Source organism: Chironomus tepperi, unplaced genomic scaffold, assembly GCF_022539635.2.
Source record: "Chironomus tepperi strain 1889 unplaced genomic scaffold, CSIRO-AGI_Ctep_v1 contig_376, whole genome shotgun sequence".
Classification (NCBI taxonomy): Eukaryota; Metazoa; Arthropoda; class Insecta; order Diptera; family Chironomidae; genus Chironomus; species Chironomus tepperi.
Window position 1 is genome coordinate 902,926 of NW_027226498.1, and position 20,036 is coordinate 922,961.

Below are 20,036 nucleotides of genomic sequence, written 5' to 3' on the forward strand. Positions count from 1 at the left end.
TATCAGATTTTGACATAGGTATTGCACATTAATTTTTTCAAGAAAATTAAAAAGTTCCACTCAAAATATATTTAGATGTGTTCCATGTTTAACAGAAATGGCCAAAGTGATACTCTTACTACTATTTTCTTAGTCCAGTAGCATTGCTTATAGTGTGTACTTATTCACTATGCATTTAATTGTAGGTTTCAAATAAAATTTAGTATGGACCAAAAATGTTTCATATGATCACATCGAGATATATATTGGATTTAAAATAGAATGAATAAGAGTTTCATGGTATAGCAAATTATCACATTTAAAGGGTAATGATAGAAATTTAGCTTAATATAATTTGGATTGTGTATTAAACTCTAGTATATCACCATAATCGATTGATAATTATTTTTTACACTCTAAATAATATAGAGATTTTATTCTATAAAGCCATAATTTATTTTGTGTGTGATTTATATCATTTGGGAAAATATGAATAAAATTATGTAAAACATTATTAGTAAACAATAATGCTTTCATGGAATACATATACAAATTACTGATTTTAGTAAAAATTTTCATAATTGTATTTTTCTACTTTTTTCATATTTATGCCTCTGTTTCACCTCCTTTAAGTCTCAAACGTGCGAAATCCTCAAAAATTATATCATCATCATGAGTGTCGTCTCTGAAATTTTTACAAAAGTATTAAACACACGCTAATTGATCTCTCATTAGTATGTTACTTACCCGTCAAGTTGAATTAAATTCGGCACATCTTCCTTAACTATCGATGACTTATTATTACCCATAGAGCTCTGTTTCTCTTCAGAAGTACTATTGACCTCATGATTATTCGTTGAAATTGAATCATTGAGTATGATATCCTCAATGTCATCTGGTTTTGGGTGCATTAAAATAAAAGGCAATTCAGCCACTAAATCGCTGTTTTAAAATAAAAATCATCTAATTAAGTTGTGTTATCTTTTGGATATTTAATTAAATCCACATACCCTCCTAAAGGCGTTATACACAATTTGACCTTTACTTTATACTGTACGATTATTCCTAAGTTTTCGCGTTGAGTTGGATCTGTGATTCTGTTAATAAAAATGTATGCATTAGAAAATGTATAATTTTAGAAATTTAAAATTAACAGATTACGTACAAAGTGCTTGATGCTAAATTGGTATCTTCGTGCTTCAATTGACCATCTAGAGCTAAACCCCATTTATCCTTGTTATTTGCCAATAACGGCGTCAATGCGAAAACTTTAGAGAGTGTAAAGCCTGGTTGAACTTGACATCCATCCCTTAATTTATTTAATAAATAATATAATTAAGAAAAGTTTGTGTATATTGAATAATTATTTACTTACTCTGATTCGACTTCTGCTACTGTACATTTATATCTGCAAAAATAAATTAATTTAAAGAAATAATTATATCTGCTCCCAGCATTTTTTTTAAGTAATATTAAAAAATGTAAATATTTAGCTATGTACTCACTGTGCAGTGGAAAACAAACATATATCGGCAAATTGTCTTACTGACACTTTTATCTTTTTTACCGTCTTGCTGGAATTGTTAGCAATGTGTACATTTACTGATATACTTTCTCCATGATGATAAAGCTGAAAAAATATTTAAAGCAAAATATAATTATGTTTGTAGCATATTTTGATAATACAAATAGCGGATGTACGAGCAGATAAATTCTTGACCCTTATCATGTCAAGTAAATTTTTCTAAATATTCACTATTCTAGGGAATCGAAAGGAAGAACACATTCTAACGGATATATAATGAAAAGTATTGAATATTGACAAATTTTGAAACAAATATAATTTTAATCAATAATTCAACCTGTTGCTCATGCCTAACATAAGAATTGAAATTCAGAACACAAAAAAAAATTTATGTAACTCAAGCTTTTCCCTCGAGATGATGTGGTAATAAGAATTTATGAATTTTCTTGATGCTACAATCGAGAACGAACGCTCGTATTTTATGATTCTAACTTTATAAAGCGTGTATAGGAAAAAAATTAATTTATGGAAATGCAATAATACTAAAAGTAATATTTTTTTTCGTTCATTCCTATAGAGAGCTAAATGTGTATATGAGAATTTTTTTCATAAATGGGGAATATCATGTAATCATTTACCTCTTTATCTAAACTCGCTTCCAAATGAATTTTATTTGGTTTCAACATAAATTCTTTGCTGACTTCAATTGAAGGTTGTTCTCCTATTTTGGATGGAGCATACATGATTTTTCTGATAGCTAATCGAACAGAATTTCGTTTGTGAGGTTTGTCTTCTGAACAATCGCCTACAAATGCTTTCAGCTCATAATCAACTCCGCAAGGTTTTCCCGTGTCTCCTAAAATATTATAGACATTGAGAATTGTTTAGTGGCATGAAGAAGTTTTTTATTCATTTCTAACTCTTACCCGGAGCTTTTCATATTTATAGAATTGCAATATTATTTCAAATGGAAAGAAGACTTTGTTATTAATATCATGTAAAAGTAAATTAATGGATATTTACCTGGCTGTAAAGAAACTGAAGCTGGACAATGGGGCGGCAATTCGAAATAAAATGGATATGCATTCGGACCTAATTTCTTGACTAAACGTTCTTGTAGACGGGTTAATCCTCTTGTCTCATTGATATCTTTTAGACATGGGTATATCTAGCGGAAAAAATTGCTATCATTATTGATCGATTTTCAATAGATTTATATTAGTTTATTTACTTGTTCTGATGCTAAATATAAATCCTTGCGAAATGTAAGTCCTAATACATCCAAATCTTCTCGGCCATAACGAAATGCGGCTAAAACATGTCCAAAAACTTTTCTCTCTTTCATATAATCGGGATCAATCAATACGACACCGTCAATTGGATCAACATGTGAAATATGATCAACAAAATCCCTTTTTCCCAAATAAACTGTAATTTTTCCATTTGCTGATGACTTTTTGAACACTCTGAAATTAAAGAAGACATATATAGAATTAAAATGAAGCTAGCTTATACACATGATTTGGAGATTATTTATGTAGTGTAAATTTTCTTAATGTTGGGTATGGAACAAATCAGTTAAAATAATGATTCAATTTATGAAATCATAACTCACCGTGTAGCTTGTCGTTTAGAACTTCCATCATCAATTTCTGGTGATGGATTCGGTGATTTTGATGATGACTGCATACTACTCCCAGAAACTTGCGAGTTAGGTGCTTCCAATTTATTCATTTTAATTCCTTTTTTTAAATCTTAGTAAATCCACGAGAAATGAATCATCGAAAATAATAATTTTTTTTATAAAATTGTGGTCGCGGAAACATGCAAACTCACAACATTTTGTCTGTAAATACGCAATATATGATACACATTAGACTCTTGTTCATTCTTAAATATTTGTTGATAACTCATATAATGAAAGACTCAAAATAAATACACACAATATGTATTTCATAGAATCGAACGAGAGTTAAGAACGTTATATTAATAGAAAATAATTAAGTGCTCAAATATTTGCATGTGCGTTTAATTCACTGGATCTTTCTTTTCGTACTTAACATTCTGAAACATTTTGGAAATGTATTTTTCACTTTTCTTAATCAAATAATTTATTCATCAGTTAAGAATTTACTTGATATGTGTCATAAAAACAGTCCCAAATTTGATATCTGTCTGAATTATTCATTCCTTTTCATTTTTAAAGATACATTCAATTTGTGGAATAATCTTTAGAATTTTTATTACAAATTATTGTTCATTAATCTACACTAATACAGCATAAAACCGAATAACAACTGATAATTATCACTTCCAATAGTCTACCTATTCTACTTTATACTATTCTAGTCGGCAATCAAACTTCTAGTCACAAAAACACAAATTTTCTTCATTTTGATTCTAGTAATTTGATTCTTTTTGTTGATATGCTTTTTCACTTCAGTAGTTTAATTAAATGAGCTTATCTACTTATAGAATCTAAACGCACTACTTAATACTTAAGACTTTTATAATAATACTACCAAGAAAGAGCTTTTCACATACATTATTTAAACATAAATTATTTCCATGAAAAATTCTTAATTTACTTTTTCACACGCCTTGTTTTTTTTGTGCTATTTAAGGGGAACGAATCTTTGATGAATTGATGATTTCAAATGTAGGCGGGAAGATCCCCAAATTTCTAAAGAATGTTCTAATTCTTACTTATTTTTTTTTGAATAAAACTTATTGCTTTTTATGTCCTGAAATATTTCAGCTATTTGATTTCTAATTCTTTCAATAATAATAAATATTAAGCATGAATAAATTTTGTTTGATGGCTTTTAATAAAATAACAATTTATTCCAATTTATGTTTTAAATTGGCAGAAAAGTAAGTGGAGATAGAAATATTTATTACAGCAGCATAACAGAAAAGCAGTACACAAATGTTTATTTTTTGAAGTTTAGATTTAAAACCTTTTTTATTTTTGTGATAATGTCAAATGGGTATATTATACATCATAGTGTGATTTATTGTGTTTGCTTCTTTTTCTCTTCAAGCTCCTTCTTCAAAGCTAACAAGATATTAATCTCGGGCTGTAAAGCACTTTTTTCAATTTTGTTCTTCTTAAGACCCCGAATCTTGTTTCCTTGTTCTTCTACTGCTTTTTCCAACTCTTCAACAGTTTTTGATGCTTTTGTTTCAGCAGGATTTGAGCCTTTATTATCATTCTGTTCACCTGCATATTTTTTCTTGAACTTTTCGATTTCACTTTGTTCAATTTTTGTGAAAATCGGTGCTGGTTTTCCAATAACATGACCAGTTTTCAATAAAAGACTCATTTGAGGTTTGCTAAAAGTATCCCAAAAGTTAGATTAAGTTAGTTAAGAATTGCTTTAAAGATACAAACCTTGGACTAAACGAAATTTGAGTAACATCAATGTTCAACTGAGACTGAATTTTCCTGGATGTTGAAGGCATAAACGGAAACAGAAGTTTTGAAAGCAAACATGCAATATTACAACCCAAACTAATGACACTTCCTGCTCTTGCCTTTTGTTCTTCAGTTCCTTTAAGCAAAACCCAGGGCTAAAAAGAAATAAAAATCTTAAATATAATATAAATTAATAAATATAAAAAGAGATCGAATTTACCTGCTCAGTTTGAAGATACAAGTTGCCATGTCGTGAAATTCCCAAAAGATGTCGAATTGCATCACGATACCTAACTTTTTCCATAGATAAGATGTAGCCTTTATACTCTCGATTGATGAGTGCCAATAAATTGGTATCATCATTGTTAAGAGTAATGTTGGAGATTGTTGATTTAAAGTTCTTTTCACAGAACATGAGCGCGCGATTAATAAAGTTGCCAAGATTGTTTAACAACTCAGAGTTATTTCTTGCAGCCAAATCGTCCCAACTGAAGCAAGAATCTTGACCGCCTTCAGGTCGAATAGAAGCTAAATAAAATCTCCAAATATCGCTCTCGATTCCAGTATTTTGTGCATCGTTTCCAAACACACCAATTCCTCGACTTTTACTGAATTTACCACTTTCGTAATTCAAATATTCTGTCGAGATTATACGGGAAACAAGTGTGTGGCCTTTATTGACACCAATTAAAGTTGAAGGAAACATGACAGAATGGAAAGGGACATTGTCTTTTGCCATGAATTGGAATAATTCAATTTTTTTCGAATCATCTTTAGGTTGCCACCATTCTTTCCAATCTTTCGTGTATTTGCTAGTAATTGAGATGTATCCGATAGGAGCATCAAACCATACATAAAACACTTTGCTCTCAAAGCCTTTCAATGGGACAGGAATTCCCCATTTTAAATCGCGTGTGATACACCGAGATTTTAATCCCTCTTTTAGCCATGATTTTGTGATGGTTTTTGCGTTATTTGTCCATTGATTCTCAACAGTTTCAATCCAATCTTGTAATTTGGGTTCAATTTTTGGAAGATTCAAGAAGAGTTGATCAGATTGACGAACAATTGGTGCCGAATTACAGACCTTACATCTAGGTCTAATCAATTCTATTGCATTTATCAATTTGCCACATTTATCGCATTGATCTCCACGTGCATCCTCATATCCGCATCCAATATGTGGACATGTTCCTTCCACAAATCTATCAGCAAGAAAACGGTCACATTTTTGGCAAAGAAGCTGTTCGACAGCTTGAGTCTCAATTAGTCCCTGATTATAGAGATCGAGGAAGAGGTTTTGAACAATTTCAGTTTGTTCTTTAGTTGTTGTTCTACCAAAATAATCAAAACCTATTCCAAACCATCGATAAATTGAATTATGGATTTCAAAATATTTATCGCATATTTGTCGACATGTTAAATTCTCCGTAAGTGCTTTGGTTTCTGTAGCAGTTCCATATTCATCAGTTCCAGAAACGAATAAAGTATTATATCCACTCATTCTTGAATAACGAGCAAAAATATCAGCAGATAAAACACATCCAATAATATTTCCTAAATGAGGAACATTGTTCACATAAGGAAGTGCCGAAGTAATGAGAATATTTCTTTCATCATCTTTCGGCAAAATTGTTCGAGGTTCTTCTTTTGGCTTCACTGATTCATAAACGAATGAAGCCTTTGCAAGTTCCAATTCAGCCGGAAGAATGGTTTCTGAAATTAAAGACGGTGTTTCGGCCAAAACCTTCGTATCCAATTCAGCAATATGAGGTATTAATTCAACATGATGTAATCCACCGAAACGATTGCATTGTAGTAATGACGAAAAGTTGAGATTTTTTATTGGACCAACGATTTCGATAGATTCTTTTACTTCAGAAAGATTTTCAATGACTTTATACCATCTTAAAACATTCTCAATATTATGAGATCCATCAAGAGTTGCATTTGGAGTAAGTAGACACCAAATTGCAATGTCTGCAGATGAAACTTTATCGCCTGTGATGAAATTAGATGTTTTGAGCGTATCATCAAGAAGTTTAACTAAGGAATTAAGTGCCACGTTAGCATTTTGATCAACTCGATGTCCTACAGACATTTTTTGGGCTAGTGCCGGTGCTAATCTCGTGGTTGACCATTCTAGCCATTGACTTCTCGTGTTATTATCTTCTTCTATACCGTGCATTAAAAACTTGATTGCGGCATCGGTCATGAAGAATTGTGTTCCATCATCTAGTTGCAAACATGGCAAATGTCTAGGTTCGCTAATTGCTGGATCTAAAATTTATTTATAGAATTAGAACATCTCTAATCGCTAAGTCATTTTTAACTTTTTACAGGTAGTTAGTTATGTTAGCAATCATCAAAAAATATATATATATATATATTTTTTTTTTAACCTTTTGGACTATGTCAACTGTATTTTGTGATAGGTCGGATTTATGTATGAAAATTCCTTAAAATTTATTAGTAACCATCTAGTTACATTTATTGTGAAATTTTCAACTTCCCAGTTAAGATATTTACCATTTAAGTTGACAATTTTCAGTTCCACATTTTTCTTCGCAAGTTTTGCTACAATTAAAAGCTTTAATGCGAGCGGATTCGAAGCGTTTGTGTAGATAATCATAACGAACAATCACTTTATTAATTATATTATTTAAACTTTTATTCTGTTTGATAGAAACTGCTTTTTTGCATAAATATTTATGTTTTTTAATTTTTTTTACTAAATGCAAACTCTTGTCAGTGATGTTAAAATTGAAGCAAAAATATCCATGAGAAAAAAAATCTCATATTCAAAAAATTAAAGACAGTTAAAAGGCTAACAAAACATGATTTGCACAATATGTTTAGACTAATGCAGTAATATTAATTATACACGAATGTTTCTTTTGAATCTACAAATTTATTTAATTAATTTGAGAGAATTATAAAAAGATAGTAAAGTAATATTTACAGTCAAAGTTTAGGAAGTTTTATAATATAAACGTTTTATTCTTAATTAATGAGTTTCTACATAATAATAAAGGATTTTTCTTATATTAGTTTATATTACATGAAGAAAACTTGATGCTTTTATGAGCATATCAACATTGATTATTGAAATTTTCAGAGCTAGTTATTTATTTCTTTACGGTATAGTCAATAATAATCCTTATTTTCATTAAATATCCTATTATTTTTTTCATCTTCCTTATTTTACGCTTTATTTTTTACATGTTAAAATGATTTATGTGAGAAATCACACGATTTGAGTTGTGTTGTTTTGAAATTAGATAATTTTTGTACTTGAAAATCATTGTTCATTATGATGAATGATAGTTAAATATATATAATGCATGATTTGAAAGCAATGATACTTATTTCGTTATTAGGTTCTCATTAATATTCGAAGAATGTTCGACTTTATAGCGGTTATAAGTGCAATAAGGTGTCTCTAGTATATTGTTATCCTTTTTAACAATTGTTTTGCACGGCAGGAAGTTACTTTGATTCCTTCCCAAGAGCCAATCGGTTATTGTAAGTCTCTGTAGCTCACTACTGTTTTTGGATAGCCATTTTTGTAAATACGCATTAAATTTCTGGTCCATTGACTTCGTAATATTTGGATGAGTCTAAATAAAAAAAACATAAATTAGTTTCAACAAAATAGATAATATTATGCACTGTTTTAGCATACCTGTTTAGACCTCTTGAGTGAATTGTATCTATAAAGGATGTACCCTTTATTTGTTGTGTTACAGAAAACTGTCTTGTAGGTTTGATAATTGAATTTTACTTGCTCTTGATCGTCAATGAAAAATTCTTTAAATGCATTAGATTGTCCTATTCTTTCAGCCACTCTATTATTATTTCCAAATGTTTCTTGTACTTTTGATACAATCAATGGAGGTGGAACCGACGATGATGATGTAGTTAATATGCTTGACGATGATGTAGCAAGAGACGAAGTAACGGTTGTAGTTGAGGATTCATTTGACGTGGATGTTATTTGAACGACAGATGAACTTGATGATGTAATCGTTGAAGAATACGCAATGTTTTTACTGTCACCATTTTCATTTTCACTTATTGCCGACAACTTCTTATTGAACTGCCTTACGTTGCGCTTTAAAAATAGCGGTTTTCTAAACGAGGATTCCTGAAAAATGTTTGAGTTTAAAATATAAGTAAACAATAAAATATTATAATAAAAATAATTGAAAAACAAAATAATAATGATGATAATAATAATACGAGAATAAACAGATACAGACAGAAATTATATCGTAAATGAAAAAAAAAAACTTGAAAAAGTATATCCATTTCGGAATTTTTATATTACTCATATATATATAATTTTTAAATTGAATTTAGTTGAAAGACACTGTACCAGATCATAAAACTAAAGACTCATTACTTTCGTCTAACTTTGTCTTTTCATAATATCTCATATGAATTAAAAATAATTAAAGATACAAAATTAAGGCACAAACCACAGATATAAAACGAAAAATAAAGTATAATTAATAAATGAAAAAGGTGCAAAAGTACAGAAATATTTACAAAAAAAACTACATTTACCATCTTTGGCTAAAATTATATGCCTTTCCTTTTTCGTTATGAATTCCTTTCTCTCCTGTATTAATTGAGGATCAATCAATTTTAAGTTATATTCAATTAGTCAAAGCATTTAAATAGATATGTTTATATGTATATATAATATATATATTAATTTTAAAGCGGATTTAGCAAATTCAAATGATTCAACAAAAGTTTATTGCTTCATCAAAAAAATATTTTTTACATTACTTTTTCATAGAATAATTACATTTGAATCTTAGATTCTAAGCTACTTTTGTACAAAAAACATGTCTTGTCATATTTTTATCATTTTTTGATTGTTTTATCTAATTTTTTTTAATACATAATAATACTGCTCCTGTACCCTAATTATGTTATGAGAATAAAAATTAGAATGTTTTTTGATAGAAAACATAAAAAACTTCGGAAGTTCACTTTAAATAAAGTAAAATGAACAAATTATTTGTTTGATAAAAATGGATTACATCCATACAAAAATATTTCCGAAAGTTACATTTTTGCAGAGCACGTATCCGCGTGTAAATTATATCTTAGCGCATTATAACAAAATTGATGCGCTTACGTAATTCAAGAATGTGTAATATGTGAGTATATCAAGCGGAGTAGAGCAAATAAATATGAAATTTTCCTGTAATCACTAACACAAAGAAAAAAATTGGAAAACTTCAGAACGGTGTATTATGATTTTAAAAATTTGCTGTGATCAAACTTTGATCCGATTTAAAATAAATTAACTTTCAATATCGTTGGATTTTTTTTCACATTCCATACAATTTGAGTTAGGTTTTCAGCCAAATTTTGATTTAGATAATTTTTTGTAAAATTCCATTAAAATTTGCAATATTACTGCATTTTTGAAAATAATCAAATTGGTTTTTTAAAGCGATTCTTCCGAGAGTTATGTCATATATTAATGTAAAATTAAAGGTATTATTTTGTTCAATTTGTTCCATGCATTTGTTAAATATATTTTTGTAAAAAATAAATCGAATGTCACTTCTGAAACAAATTGTTTAGTAAGCTTTAACAAAATTGGCGCTAAAACTACTTTGTGTGCAAAATATGTATTAATGATATCGAAAGTAATCTTGAAAAATTATGTGGTTTGCTTTAAATTTATGATCTTGGTACGTTATCAATCAAATATTCTTTTAATCAAATCGAAATGTAATTTTGATCAATTAAGTAAATTGAGCATCAATTTATTGATAGACAAGAGACAATTTGAGTAAATTTATTTATTAAACGGTTGAAGTGGAAAACCTCGATAAAATCGTAATAAAGGGAATTTTTAAAAAGTTTTACTCAAATTTTTTAATTCACTCGTGTTTTTTTTTTTACATATGAGAACTAAAAGAAAAGTATTGCTCAATGTGTTTACTTTGGCTTTTAATGCTTACTGTGTTTTTCGATTCTTAAAACTGTTTATTATACGTAACTATTTACATTCACGAATTTTTGAAAAAAAAAATGCTTTTCAACATTAATTGTGTACTTTTTATTTTTCACTCACCAAATCGTGATCGTTTTTTTCAGTTTTGACTTCTAATGAAATCCCAAAAGAAGTGCCATTTATAGAATTATTTCTGCTACTCGATCTAGCATTGTCACCTCCTAATGATGGATTTGTATATCGTTCGATGTATTTGCTAGTGCTCTGTCCTTGCTCAAAATTATTTGCAGATGTGTCCTCTGAATCGTTCTCAAGCATTTCAATTGTCACTCGACATTCAATCTTGTACTGTTTTTTTGTTATGAAAGGAATTAAGAAGAAAAAAATAAATGATTAGAATTATTGTAGATTAACAATTTCACTTACGATGAATACTTTGAAGTATGTTTCCTCTTGTAAACTTGACTCAACTCTACGTTGATAAGCCAATTCTGCAGATGCTCTTTTATATGCAGTCGAACAAAGTCCTCCAGTGGCGTTATTTTTACTCTCCATTTGATATATTTCAAAACATTCGAGAGCATTGCGTTCTGTTACACAAAACTGTAGCTGTCTCACAGCATTCGACACAACCTAAATTATTACACAGAAAACCACTAAATTAATATCAAGTAATTATTTAAATATAAAAATAATAACATACCCTATCCAAAGTAAATGCGATGTATGCATGAATTCCGTACATGTCTCTTAATTTATCTTCATAAGTAGATGCATCCATGTTTCCGTCTAAGAGACTCTTTAGCATGTCCAAAAATGCAGGATAATAGTCAGGAATTTCGAATTCATTTTGAGGCTTGAGCCTTAATGCAATTGCTACACTTTCTCGTCGGTTTGTCTTATGTTTTTCTTCCTCTGAAGCCAAAATTTGTGTTCTTTCATACATTGTTCTCAGTCTATCGCACAAAATAGCATGTAATCGTAGGAAATAATACCAATTGCTATTCGAAAAGAACAGTGTATACGCTTCGTCCTATAAAAAATAATTAAATTCACAACACAATTGATTAATTAAAATGGTCTTTTATGTTCGAAATTCTATTTAAGAATGAATGCATGAATGAATAATGAGTAGTTCTTAATATGCAGTCAATATTTTTTTGCATAGGTAGCTAAAAAATGCTCATCTAGCATATTACAAAAGTTCCTCAAAATTTACAAACTCATTCATATTTTTCATAAACGTAAATGCACAAGCAGCACATGTATGGCTTAAATGAGGTTCTTAAACTAGTTAAAGTCCATGTAAATATCAAAATATTAACATGTATGGATAGAAAAATGTGCAGCATTTTCGTGGATTGGTTTATTTATTTATTTAAAAATAATTGTACTAACCGGATGTTTTGAATTGGCGTGTAACGGCAGCAATTCGCTTCCAAAAGCAGGTTGAACGCTTGATGATAATGATGGAGGTGCATCTGGATCCGTTTTTATTTCCACTTTGATGTCATCACCAGCTTCTAGTACTCGATCACAATAATTTGAATTGAGACAATCTTTATTGTTTTGTTCTGCGGATCCATCTGTACAATTTGTTTTGCTTCCGTTTCCGTTACTTTTCTCAATATGGACGAAATTATTTGTATTCTTGGCATTCGATTTTCCATCATTACCTTCTTTGCTATTATCATCAACTGAAAATGGGAATACTATAATGCATTTTTTCGTTTTTTTTAGAATAGTATAGTGTATAGAGCGAGCAGAAAACACACACGTAGCGTCATTCACATTGTTGTATTCCAAATGAATTCAAAGCCAATGATTTTTCAAGGAGTTGGAATATGTGTCAGGAAGAAACAATAATAAAAACAGCATTTGTTAGAAAAATGTCCACAAAACTATTAATTACTAATTAACATATTGCTAATATGTATGCATCTATCTTAAAATTTACTGTCTATTCTTTTTTCTAACTTCCATCGATGAATTGAGAGAAAATTTAGAAACATAAATTAAATTTCGAATTTGAGCTATTTTCGTGAGAATCAACAAGCTTTATTTTTTGACTAGAGTGAATACTGATTGGACTTTTGTCGTGGAGTTTGACGTTATATTATTATTAGTGATGATGTTAATGCTGATTTTTTTATATAAAAAGTCTAGCATCTAAATAAGCATTGAAATTAATGAACATAGATTAGTCAAATACGCCATACATATTTGCAATTGTTATAGTCAATATAAGCAAAGATTAAAAAAAAGGAAAAAAAAAAATAATAAAAATGATGAAATCTTTGTTTACTTACCGTCTTCTTTTTCATCGTCACTCAAGGGCTGTCGGGGAGCGAAAAATAATTCAGGAACAAATTGCCGCAAAATGTGTTTTATTCTAGCTTTTTCAAGTTTTTGTATCCCAGTCTGTCTTTTGACGTGATGGATGAGCAAATTTGCAGCATCGTCAAGAATAGACTTGTCTTTATAGTGTAATATTAAGTGTGGACCAGGAAGTGCCTCTCCATTGTTTCCTTCATTTCGCTGTAAACAAATAAAACATATGAACTGTTGTGAACTGTCATTTAAAAAAAAGTGATAAAGAATATATACCTCTTCGTAAGCAGTCTCTATTTGATTCATTAGACTTTTTGACCGTAAAGCCTTGGTGTCGGCATGTTTAAAATTAATGCCTTGATGATCCAGTGATTTTAAATAGTATTTTTCGTTTTGCTCTCGCCATTGTTGATTAAATCCTTTTTGAGCCTCTCGCCATTCTTCTTCTTTAGCTTTCAATCGTCTGAGGACAACAGGCACAGCAACATTAGGATTCTTTTTCAATCCTTCAATTATATCGGGGGCTTTGTCTCCATAAATTCTTCGAAGAGCGCGTTGATGAATTGTTTGAGAAGTTCCTCCCAACGAGTCGTCAAGTTTAAATCGCCCAAGCTCATCGGCTGACATTTTGGACATTTTCTTCTGAACACCTTCAAGGACGCGAATTGTTGAACTATTCGTTTCGATAACAACATCTAATTCGAAGCGTTCATCTTCGCAACGATAAATGAATTCTTCATATTGTGTTTTTCGTGATGTATTAAATGTAGAATCCTCTGACCATGATGGGAATGAAACCCAAGTATCGTTCAAAACTTCACGACATAAAGGTGTTCTTCCACTACATTTCTTTGCCTCACTCGTTTTTGGAAGTGCACAATAACTCGTTCCCAATCGCTTACATTGTGTCACATCAATCTCTGCAGCCGTATCCGTTTGTGTACGATGCTCTTGACGTTGCGCCACTGATAAAGGAATAGGCTCTGGTGCAGCTGAGAATTTTAAAAATTCTTGGAATCGTTTCAATAATTCAGGTTCCTTGCTTAAAAATGGCGTTATTAGGGTCATCAATTCTGATTTGCTAACAATTTCTTGATTAAACAGCGTTAGACAACGTAGGAAATTGTCATAAACATCTGATGATTTCAGAGCTTCCCTTACTTTATCGAAAAATGCATAATCTTGCAATGTACCAGAACGTGAAGCATCAGCATAAGAAACATCTCTAAAAACAGGTTTATGTCGCTTAATTGGCGGTTCTCCACGATCATGAGAACGATTTAAATGATTTATTTGTATGCCTGCCGATCCTGGGGATCGTTTTAACCCAGACACTGAGCTATTAATGCTTCCATATTTCTGATTGCTTGTATTCATGTGATTCCTATTTGCATCCTTCTCACGCGCCAAATTGCCAAATGATCCAAGATGAAAATCTTTATCATTATTGTTTCCTTGAAACATTTCTATCGTATTTATGATGTTATTACGAGAAATATTATTTCCGATTTGCTTTATGTTCGAATTTTGAGCACCTAAAGTTGAACTATTCAATTTATCACTTGATTCACTGAACGATGACGGTGTTTTGTTGATTAATACATTCGGTGTAGTTGTTGGTGATGCGTCCGGAAGAAATTGTCCAAATTCTCTCAAAAGATCTTCTTGATTATCAAACAAATGAGCAACTTGCTTGAAAACCTCAGTTTCAGTTAACGGCGATCCTCCTTTGCCCGAATTATCTTTTCTTCGTTGCTCGTTCTGATACTTGTGCAGTATCCTCAAGAAATGTTTATACTTTTCAGGCTGTTCTTGGAAGCGACACTATAAAATAAACGATATAATTATTATTTTAATGTATTTTTAAACATTTAAACACACTTATATGAAGCATGGAAGGAATGTAAACAAGCAAGGAAAGAGGTGACAAATTCTTAGGTTAGACTCACCTTAATTTTATTAACGTAGACAATAGCTTGATTGAATTGAACAGGTTGATTATCGTTTTGAAATATCGGCTGAATCCTATGTAATCCAGAAGATTCATTACAAGCTGGTGCTGCAGCAGGCTGAGGCTGGGCATTTGATTGCGGAGGAGTTGGTGTCGTTGTCGTGGTTGTCGATGGCTGCGTATTCGATTGAATATTAGTCGAGCTTGTCGCGGGCAATTGCCGTTCTGTGCGCTCAGCACGTGAAAAATTTTGAGACATTGTACTAATTGTCGACAAATGATTTTGTTGTACTGCTGATCTTTGTTCTTGCTGAGATTGTTGCTGTTGCTGCTGTGAAGACGGTTGAATATGTATGCTTTGAGAATGGGTCGTAATTAAATTTACTGGTGGCTGTTGAATTATATGTCCTGTGCTTTGAATAAATTTTGTCTGGGGAGAATGCTGCGTTTGAATTGTTGTATTACCAGTGGACGATGGCGAAGGAACTGATACAGATACTTGATAAGCAAATCCTTGATCGTTTGCTTGCACTTCTATTTTATAACCAGGAGGCAAAAAAGTATTAAATCCAACAATGAGCTCTGGGTGACCTTTAAATAAATTTGAAACACGCTGAATAACTCCTGGCGTGTCAATACTCTGAGATTTAAACTCTTTCATGATATCGAGGAAATCATTATAGACCTGCGGTTGATTTCCAAATTTGTATTTCACCTTTAATTAAACAGAGAAAAGCATAATTTAATATTTTTATTTGTTTTAGGTTAAACTAATTCTGGATCTTTTTACTAACACAGTAAAAGAATTTTTTTAGTACATATTTTTTTTTTTGAACTTCAAACTTACTTGATCCAAATAACTCAAAGCATCCTCGACCTTTAATCTGGGGAAATTTTGCCCGACATTTTGAGCGGGATTTGCGGCTGTAGATGTCGGACTAGTAAGTGTCGGCGTTATATTCCCCGAAGTTGTCGGCTTTGAACGAACAGTACTTGTAATATTAACGCTACCTGCGCTTACAGTATGAACAGTTGGATTCTGTGATGGCTGTTGTTGTGATATATTGTTTTTCTGAATGTTTGAAGAGTTTATAGCCGACGTGTATGTATACTGTATACTTTGAGTCGGTTCCCTAATGTTTAGGATTTGATATTGACTTTGTGCAGTATTTGGACTTATTTGAACTCCATGTTGCGGAGGTGTCAATATGCGAGTTGCACCGCTTGAAACTCCACTTCGAGCAGCAGCGGTTCCATGAAAATTTTGTATTTCATCCACTCTTTTCTTCATTATTATTATCAATTATAGTTTTGATGTTGATGTGTTTTTGGAAGCTTAATATCATATGAAATATTTTCTAATATTTCCGATATTAGCTCATTCACTAGACGAAAGTTGCTTTAATTCAGGATCTGATGCTTATTGCAGCTGAAACAAGATATTTTATTATTAGCACAAAGTTTTTTTTTAGTTTATATGAAAATTCTTAAAAAGAATAATTGAGGCGCTTCCCTACTGACTTTTAGAAATCTATGTGGAAGGTATGTCTTATAAAAATTTGAATGCGTTTGGAGTACATGAGAAGAAGAAAGACACAAAAAGATGAACAAAACTGGTTTCAACTTTAACTTTTAAGAATAAATTTTAAGAGAAATGCTGCATATGATGAGAGACTATTTTCAATCAGGAATAAAGATGGTTGAAATTTCGGTGAAAAATTGGAGATTTTTTTTACATTTTTTTCTTTTTTCATAAGGCGGTAAGCAGCACTTGCACATATTTAAAGCAAAAAAATTTTTTTTGTTCAATTCTTTGAGCTTTTTTCAAATGAATAAAAAAGTAAAAATATATATCAGTACACTAATATAAATCGAAGAAGTATATTCATAAATATACACTTTAGTATTAGTAGAATTTGTAGCATACACTCAACATTTTCCGAACTAAGAAGCAAAAAAAAAAAATCCCTGTGTGAACTTGCGCTATTGAGAGAGTTGCACCAAGAAGAAAAAAACACAATTATATGTTCTATATATACTATTTTTATCATCTAAAGGTGACCATAAACTCACTCAAATAATATTTTCAAGCAATTTCATTTCATGTTTCATAAATTAAAGAAAAAAAAATGAAAAAATAAATTTTTATGCAAAAAAAGTATAAGGAAGAGAGATGTATAAAATTTGGTAACGCAAGCACTTTTATCAGAAATTCTTTGTTTCGTAAGTGCCATACATAAAAAAATATAATATATAAGAAATTTGTAAATACATATTTATATATGAAAAAAAAAATATTATTCAAGGTACAGAGAAAAAACAAGTTTTGTGAATATGAACGGAAAAGAAATGAGAAAACTAATAAAAATTTTGCGCAATAAATTGAGTCTTTTATACTTGTATTTTTTTTCATATGCTAGTGTATTTAAACATGTATCAGTAAGTCAGCAAGCAAGCATTCGCCTCTGCTCATATATGCGGCTGCTTTTTGAAAATATGGAGTAGAAGCGTTTTCTCAATTTTTTGAAATTTTTAAATCACTATTTTTCTTATGCTTTATCACTAATGCAATCATTTTTACCTTAAATTATTTAAAACTATACACGCTTCTAAACAGTTTTTAATAGAATCATATAGTTGATAATCTTTTTACTTAATTTTTTAAATAATCACAATTTGTCCTCATATTTTCATTAAACTTTCACAATTTCTAGTAATTCTTGGACATTAATTGTTAATTAACAATATTATGCACTCTTATTTTCAATAATTTATATATTTTTTGTAAAATTTGCACTTTATTGACCAACGTTTGAAAACTGCTTCTGCCCTAGACTAGAAACATTTTTTAACTTTATTTTTATTAAGAGAAGAAAAAAAAAGACTCTCAAGCATTACACGTCAATTGTTAAGAATGTATGAGTTAGCGTTTGGTTTTTTCACTGCTCTGCTCCCCCGAAACATATTTGTATAGTATGTATATTTTTAACGAACTCTACGACGTCTATATCATATGGTACACATACACTCAACATAAAATACACAGAGAGATATATGCGTTTCAGGAATTAAGTTTTTTTTTTTCTACCAGCCGTTGTGGCAAGCCTAATTTTATATATATGTGACTAAACAAGCAGAGAATAGTTTGTGAAAATTGTAAAATTCTATTTAAAGTTTGCAAATTTATAAATAAATCTTGACTGAAAGGCATCATTTATGCTAATTCTTTAATAATTTGACACAATAAAAGTCAGTGATTAGAGATTAATGAATAAAAATTGAAACAAAAAATAAGTTTTGAAAAAAAGTGACGCCATATTTGATTTCTCAGTTCATGTTATTACTCTACGAAAAATTGGATTGCCATAGCAGTTAAAAGCAAGCAAGCAATAAGTACAGTTGAAAAGAACGAATGATCAATATTCTTTTTTTTCCTCTCTTTTTTTCCATTCATTGTGTACGTATTAGAGTTATATTTTGTAATAATATGAGTAATACTGTCTACTACTTTTCTACTTTTTTTCACCATCTTGCTTATAATTTTCATTACTCATACACAAAGTCTCGAGATATGTTGCTTCAAAAATTAAACTCTATTCACTAGAGTAGTACTCATGATTGTGTGAAATTGTGAGGTTCATTAAAAGACAAAAAATGAAAAGGAAAAAAAAAAAATAAAAAAATAAGAATTACACTAACGTTTTTTGGCTTATGAATTGAATAAAATAATAAAATAAAAGAACAAAATATAAATGAAGCCTTTAAAGGTCTGAATGAATGAATTTTTAAAAATGTGTACTAGACATGAGCATGAAAAAATTATTAAATTTATTAGAAAATCACGTAAACTGTAATTAGGGTACAAAACATCATTTTTTTTATTTTGATAATGAGCTTTGTGCTGTTAAAATAAATATGTTTCCTTTCCCACTTTTCTTTCATTTCATTTTTTTTTTCTCTTCTGTAAGAGTGTGGAAGAAATATCAACTAGGTACATTAAACGCGCCAATTTTAAACCACATATATTCACTTATACATAGTAAGTTAGAGATTTCTACTCAATTCTATTGTCTTATTATTTTTTTTCCTCTTTAATTCTTCATGGAGGCTTATGTGACTTTTTAATAAATAATTTATCTAATCATTAATTGTCAAATAATGAAAAGTTTTATGCTATTTTATTTGAGTGAAAGACATAAGAAAAATATTTTAGCATTTATCGCGTCTTGTATGTATATGTATGATTGAATGAATGTCTAAGATGATAATGGAGACTAAAGATGGGAAAAAGCGTAGATATAGGTTAGCTTTGTCAAATATATGGTGAAAAAGTGAGATTGCATAGTTCATTTGAGCAAAAACATATGACTGCTTGATAGTATTATAAGTAAGAAAGTCATTAAATGACATAAAATATGATAAAAATACAATAAAGCTTGGAAAAAAATTATCAAACAAATCTTTTGAATTTTTCAATTATTTCAGCACAGAGACTTGAAAAAAGCCTCAAATTTAGTAATTTTCCATTATTATTCACTCGTTTTCCTAATTTTCTTGTAGAAAAATATGATGGCCTAATAAGTACAAGTATAAATAAATTGAACACTTACAATTTGCAAATTCTGCTTCAATTTGAAAACATTCACAATCACTTTATGTTAATAGCACTTTCTGTCTTCCCAATAACTTAATGATTCCGTTTTTATTGTTTTTTTCTGTTAATTAAACTACACTTTAAGAATGTATAATAGATTCCAAAACTTCTTTCTGAACTTTCCTAAACGTACTCAATTTTTGAATGCACAACTTTACTAAACGTAAGCAAATTTTTAAATAAACCAACTATATT

General features: G+C 30.0%; 3 protein-coding genes across 5 annotated transcripts; all 3 read right to left on the reverse strand.

Annotated features, from left to right (window-relative positions):
* Positions 1 to 411: 411 nt before the first annotated feature.
* Positions 412 to 4,140, reverse strand: krz (beta-arrestin protein kurtz). Its single transcript, XM_070647738.1, has 11 exons — positions 4,049 to 4,140; positions 3,120 to 3,350; positions 2,736 to 2,970; positions 2,528 to 2,672; positions 2,143 to 2,360; positions 1,485 to 1,609; positions 1,355 to 1,387; positions 1,145 to 1,288; positions 990 to 1,076; positions 727 to 921; positions 412 to 664 (listed from the first exon to the last, which is right to left on the reverse strand). The coding sequence occupies exons 2-11, from the start codon at positions 3,236 to 3,238 to the stop codon at positions 586 to 588; spliced, it is 1,380 nt and encodes a 459-aa protein (XP_070503839.1). The 5' UTR covers positions 3,239 to 3,350; positions 4,049 to 4,140; the 3' UTR covers positions 412 to 585.
* Positions 4,141 to 4,436: 296 nt separating this feature from the next.
* Positions 4,437 to 7,666, reverse strand: MetRS (methionyl-tRNA synthetase 1). Its single transcript, XM_070647735.1, has 4 exons — positions 7,452 to 7,666; positions 5,143 to 7,202; positions 4,899 to 5,077; positions 4,437 to 4,840 (listed from the first exon to the last, which is right to left on the reverse strand). The coding sequence occupies exons 1-4, from the start codon at positions 7,552 to 7,554 to the stop codon at positions 4,519 to 4,521; spliced, it is 2,664 nt and encodes an 887-aa protein (XP_070503836.1). The 5' UTR covers positions 7,555 to 7,666; the 3' UTR covers positions 4,437 to 4,518.
* A 277-nt stretch (positions 7,667 to 7,943) lies between these two features.
* Positions 7,944 to 19,958, reverse strand: Sin3A (SIN3 transcription regulator family member A). 3 transcript variants are annotated; one of them, XM_070647586.1, is made up of 11 exons: positions 19,798 to 19,958; positions 16,035 to 16,616; positions 15,186 to 15,902; positions 13,513 to 15,060; positions 13,215 to 13,443; positions 12,304 to 12,617; positions 11,609 to 11,938; positions 11,332 to 11,538; positions 11,026 to 11,253; positions 8,608 to 9,069; positions 7,944 to 8,542 (listed from the first exon to the last, which is right to left on the reverse strand). In XM_070647586.1, exons 2-11 carry the CDS (start codon positions 16,476 to 16,478, stop codon positions 8,288 to 8,290), a joined length of 4,734 nt encoding a protein of 1,577 aa, XP_070503687.1. In that variant the 5' UTR covers positions 16,479 to 16,616; positions 19,798 to 19,958; the 3' UTR covers positions 7,944 to 8,287. The 3 variants fall into 3 exon arrangements, with proteins under 3 accessions (XP_070503687.1, XP_070503688.1, XP_070503686.1); XM_070647587.1 differs by lacking the exon at positions 19,798 to 19,958 and adding an exon at positions 17,769 to 18,041 and having other exon boundaries at positions 12,304 to 12,602; XM_070647585.1 differs by lacking the exon at positions 19,798 to 19,958 and adding an exon at positions 17,769 to 18,041.
* Positions 19,959 to 20,036: the final 78 nt, after the last annotated feature.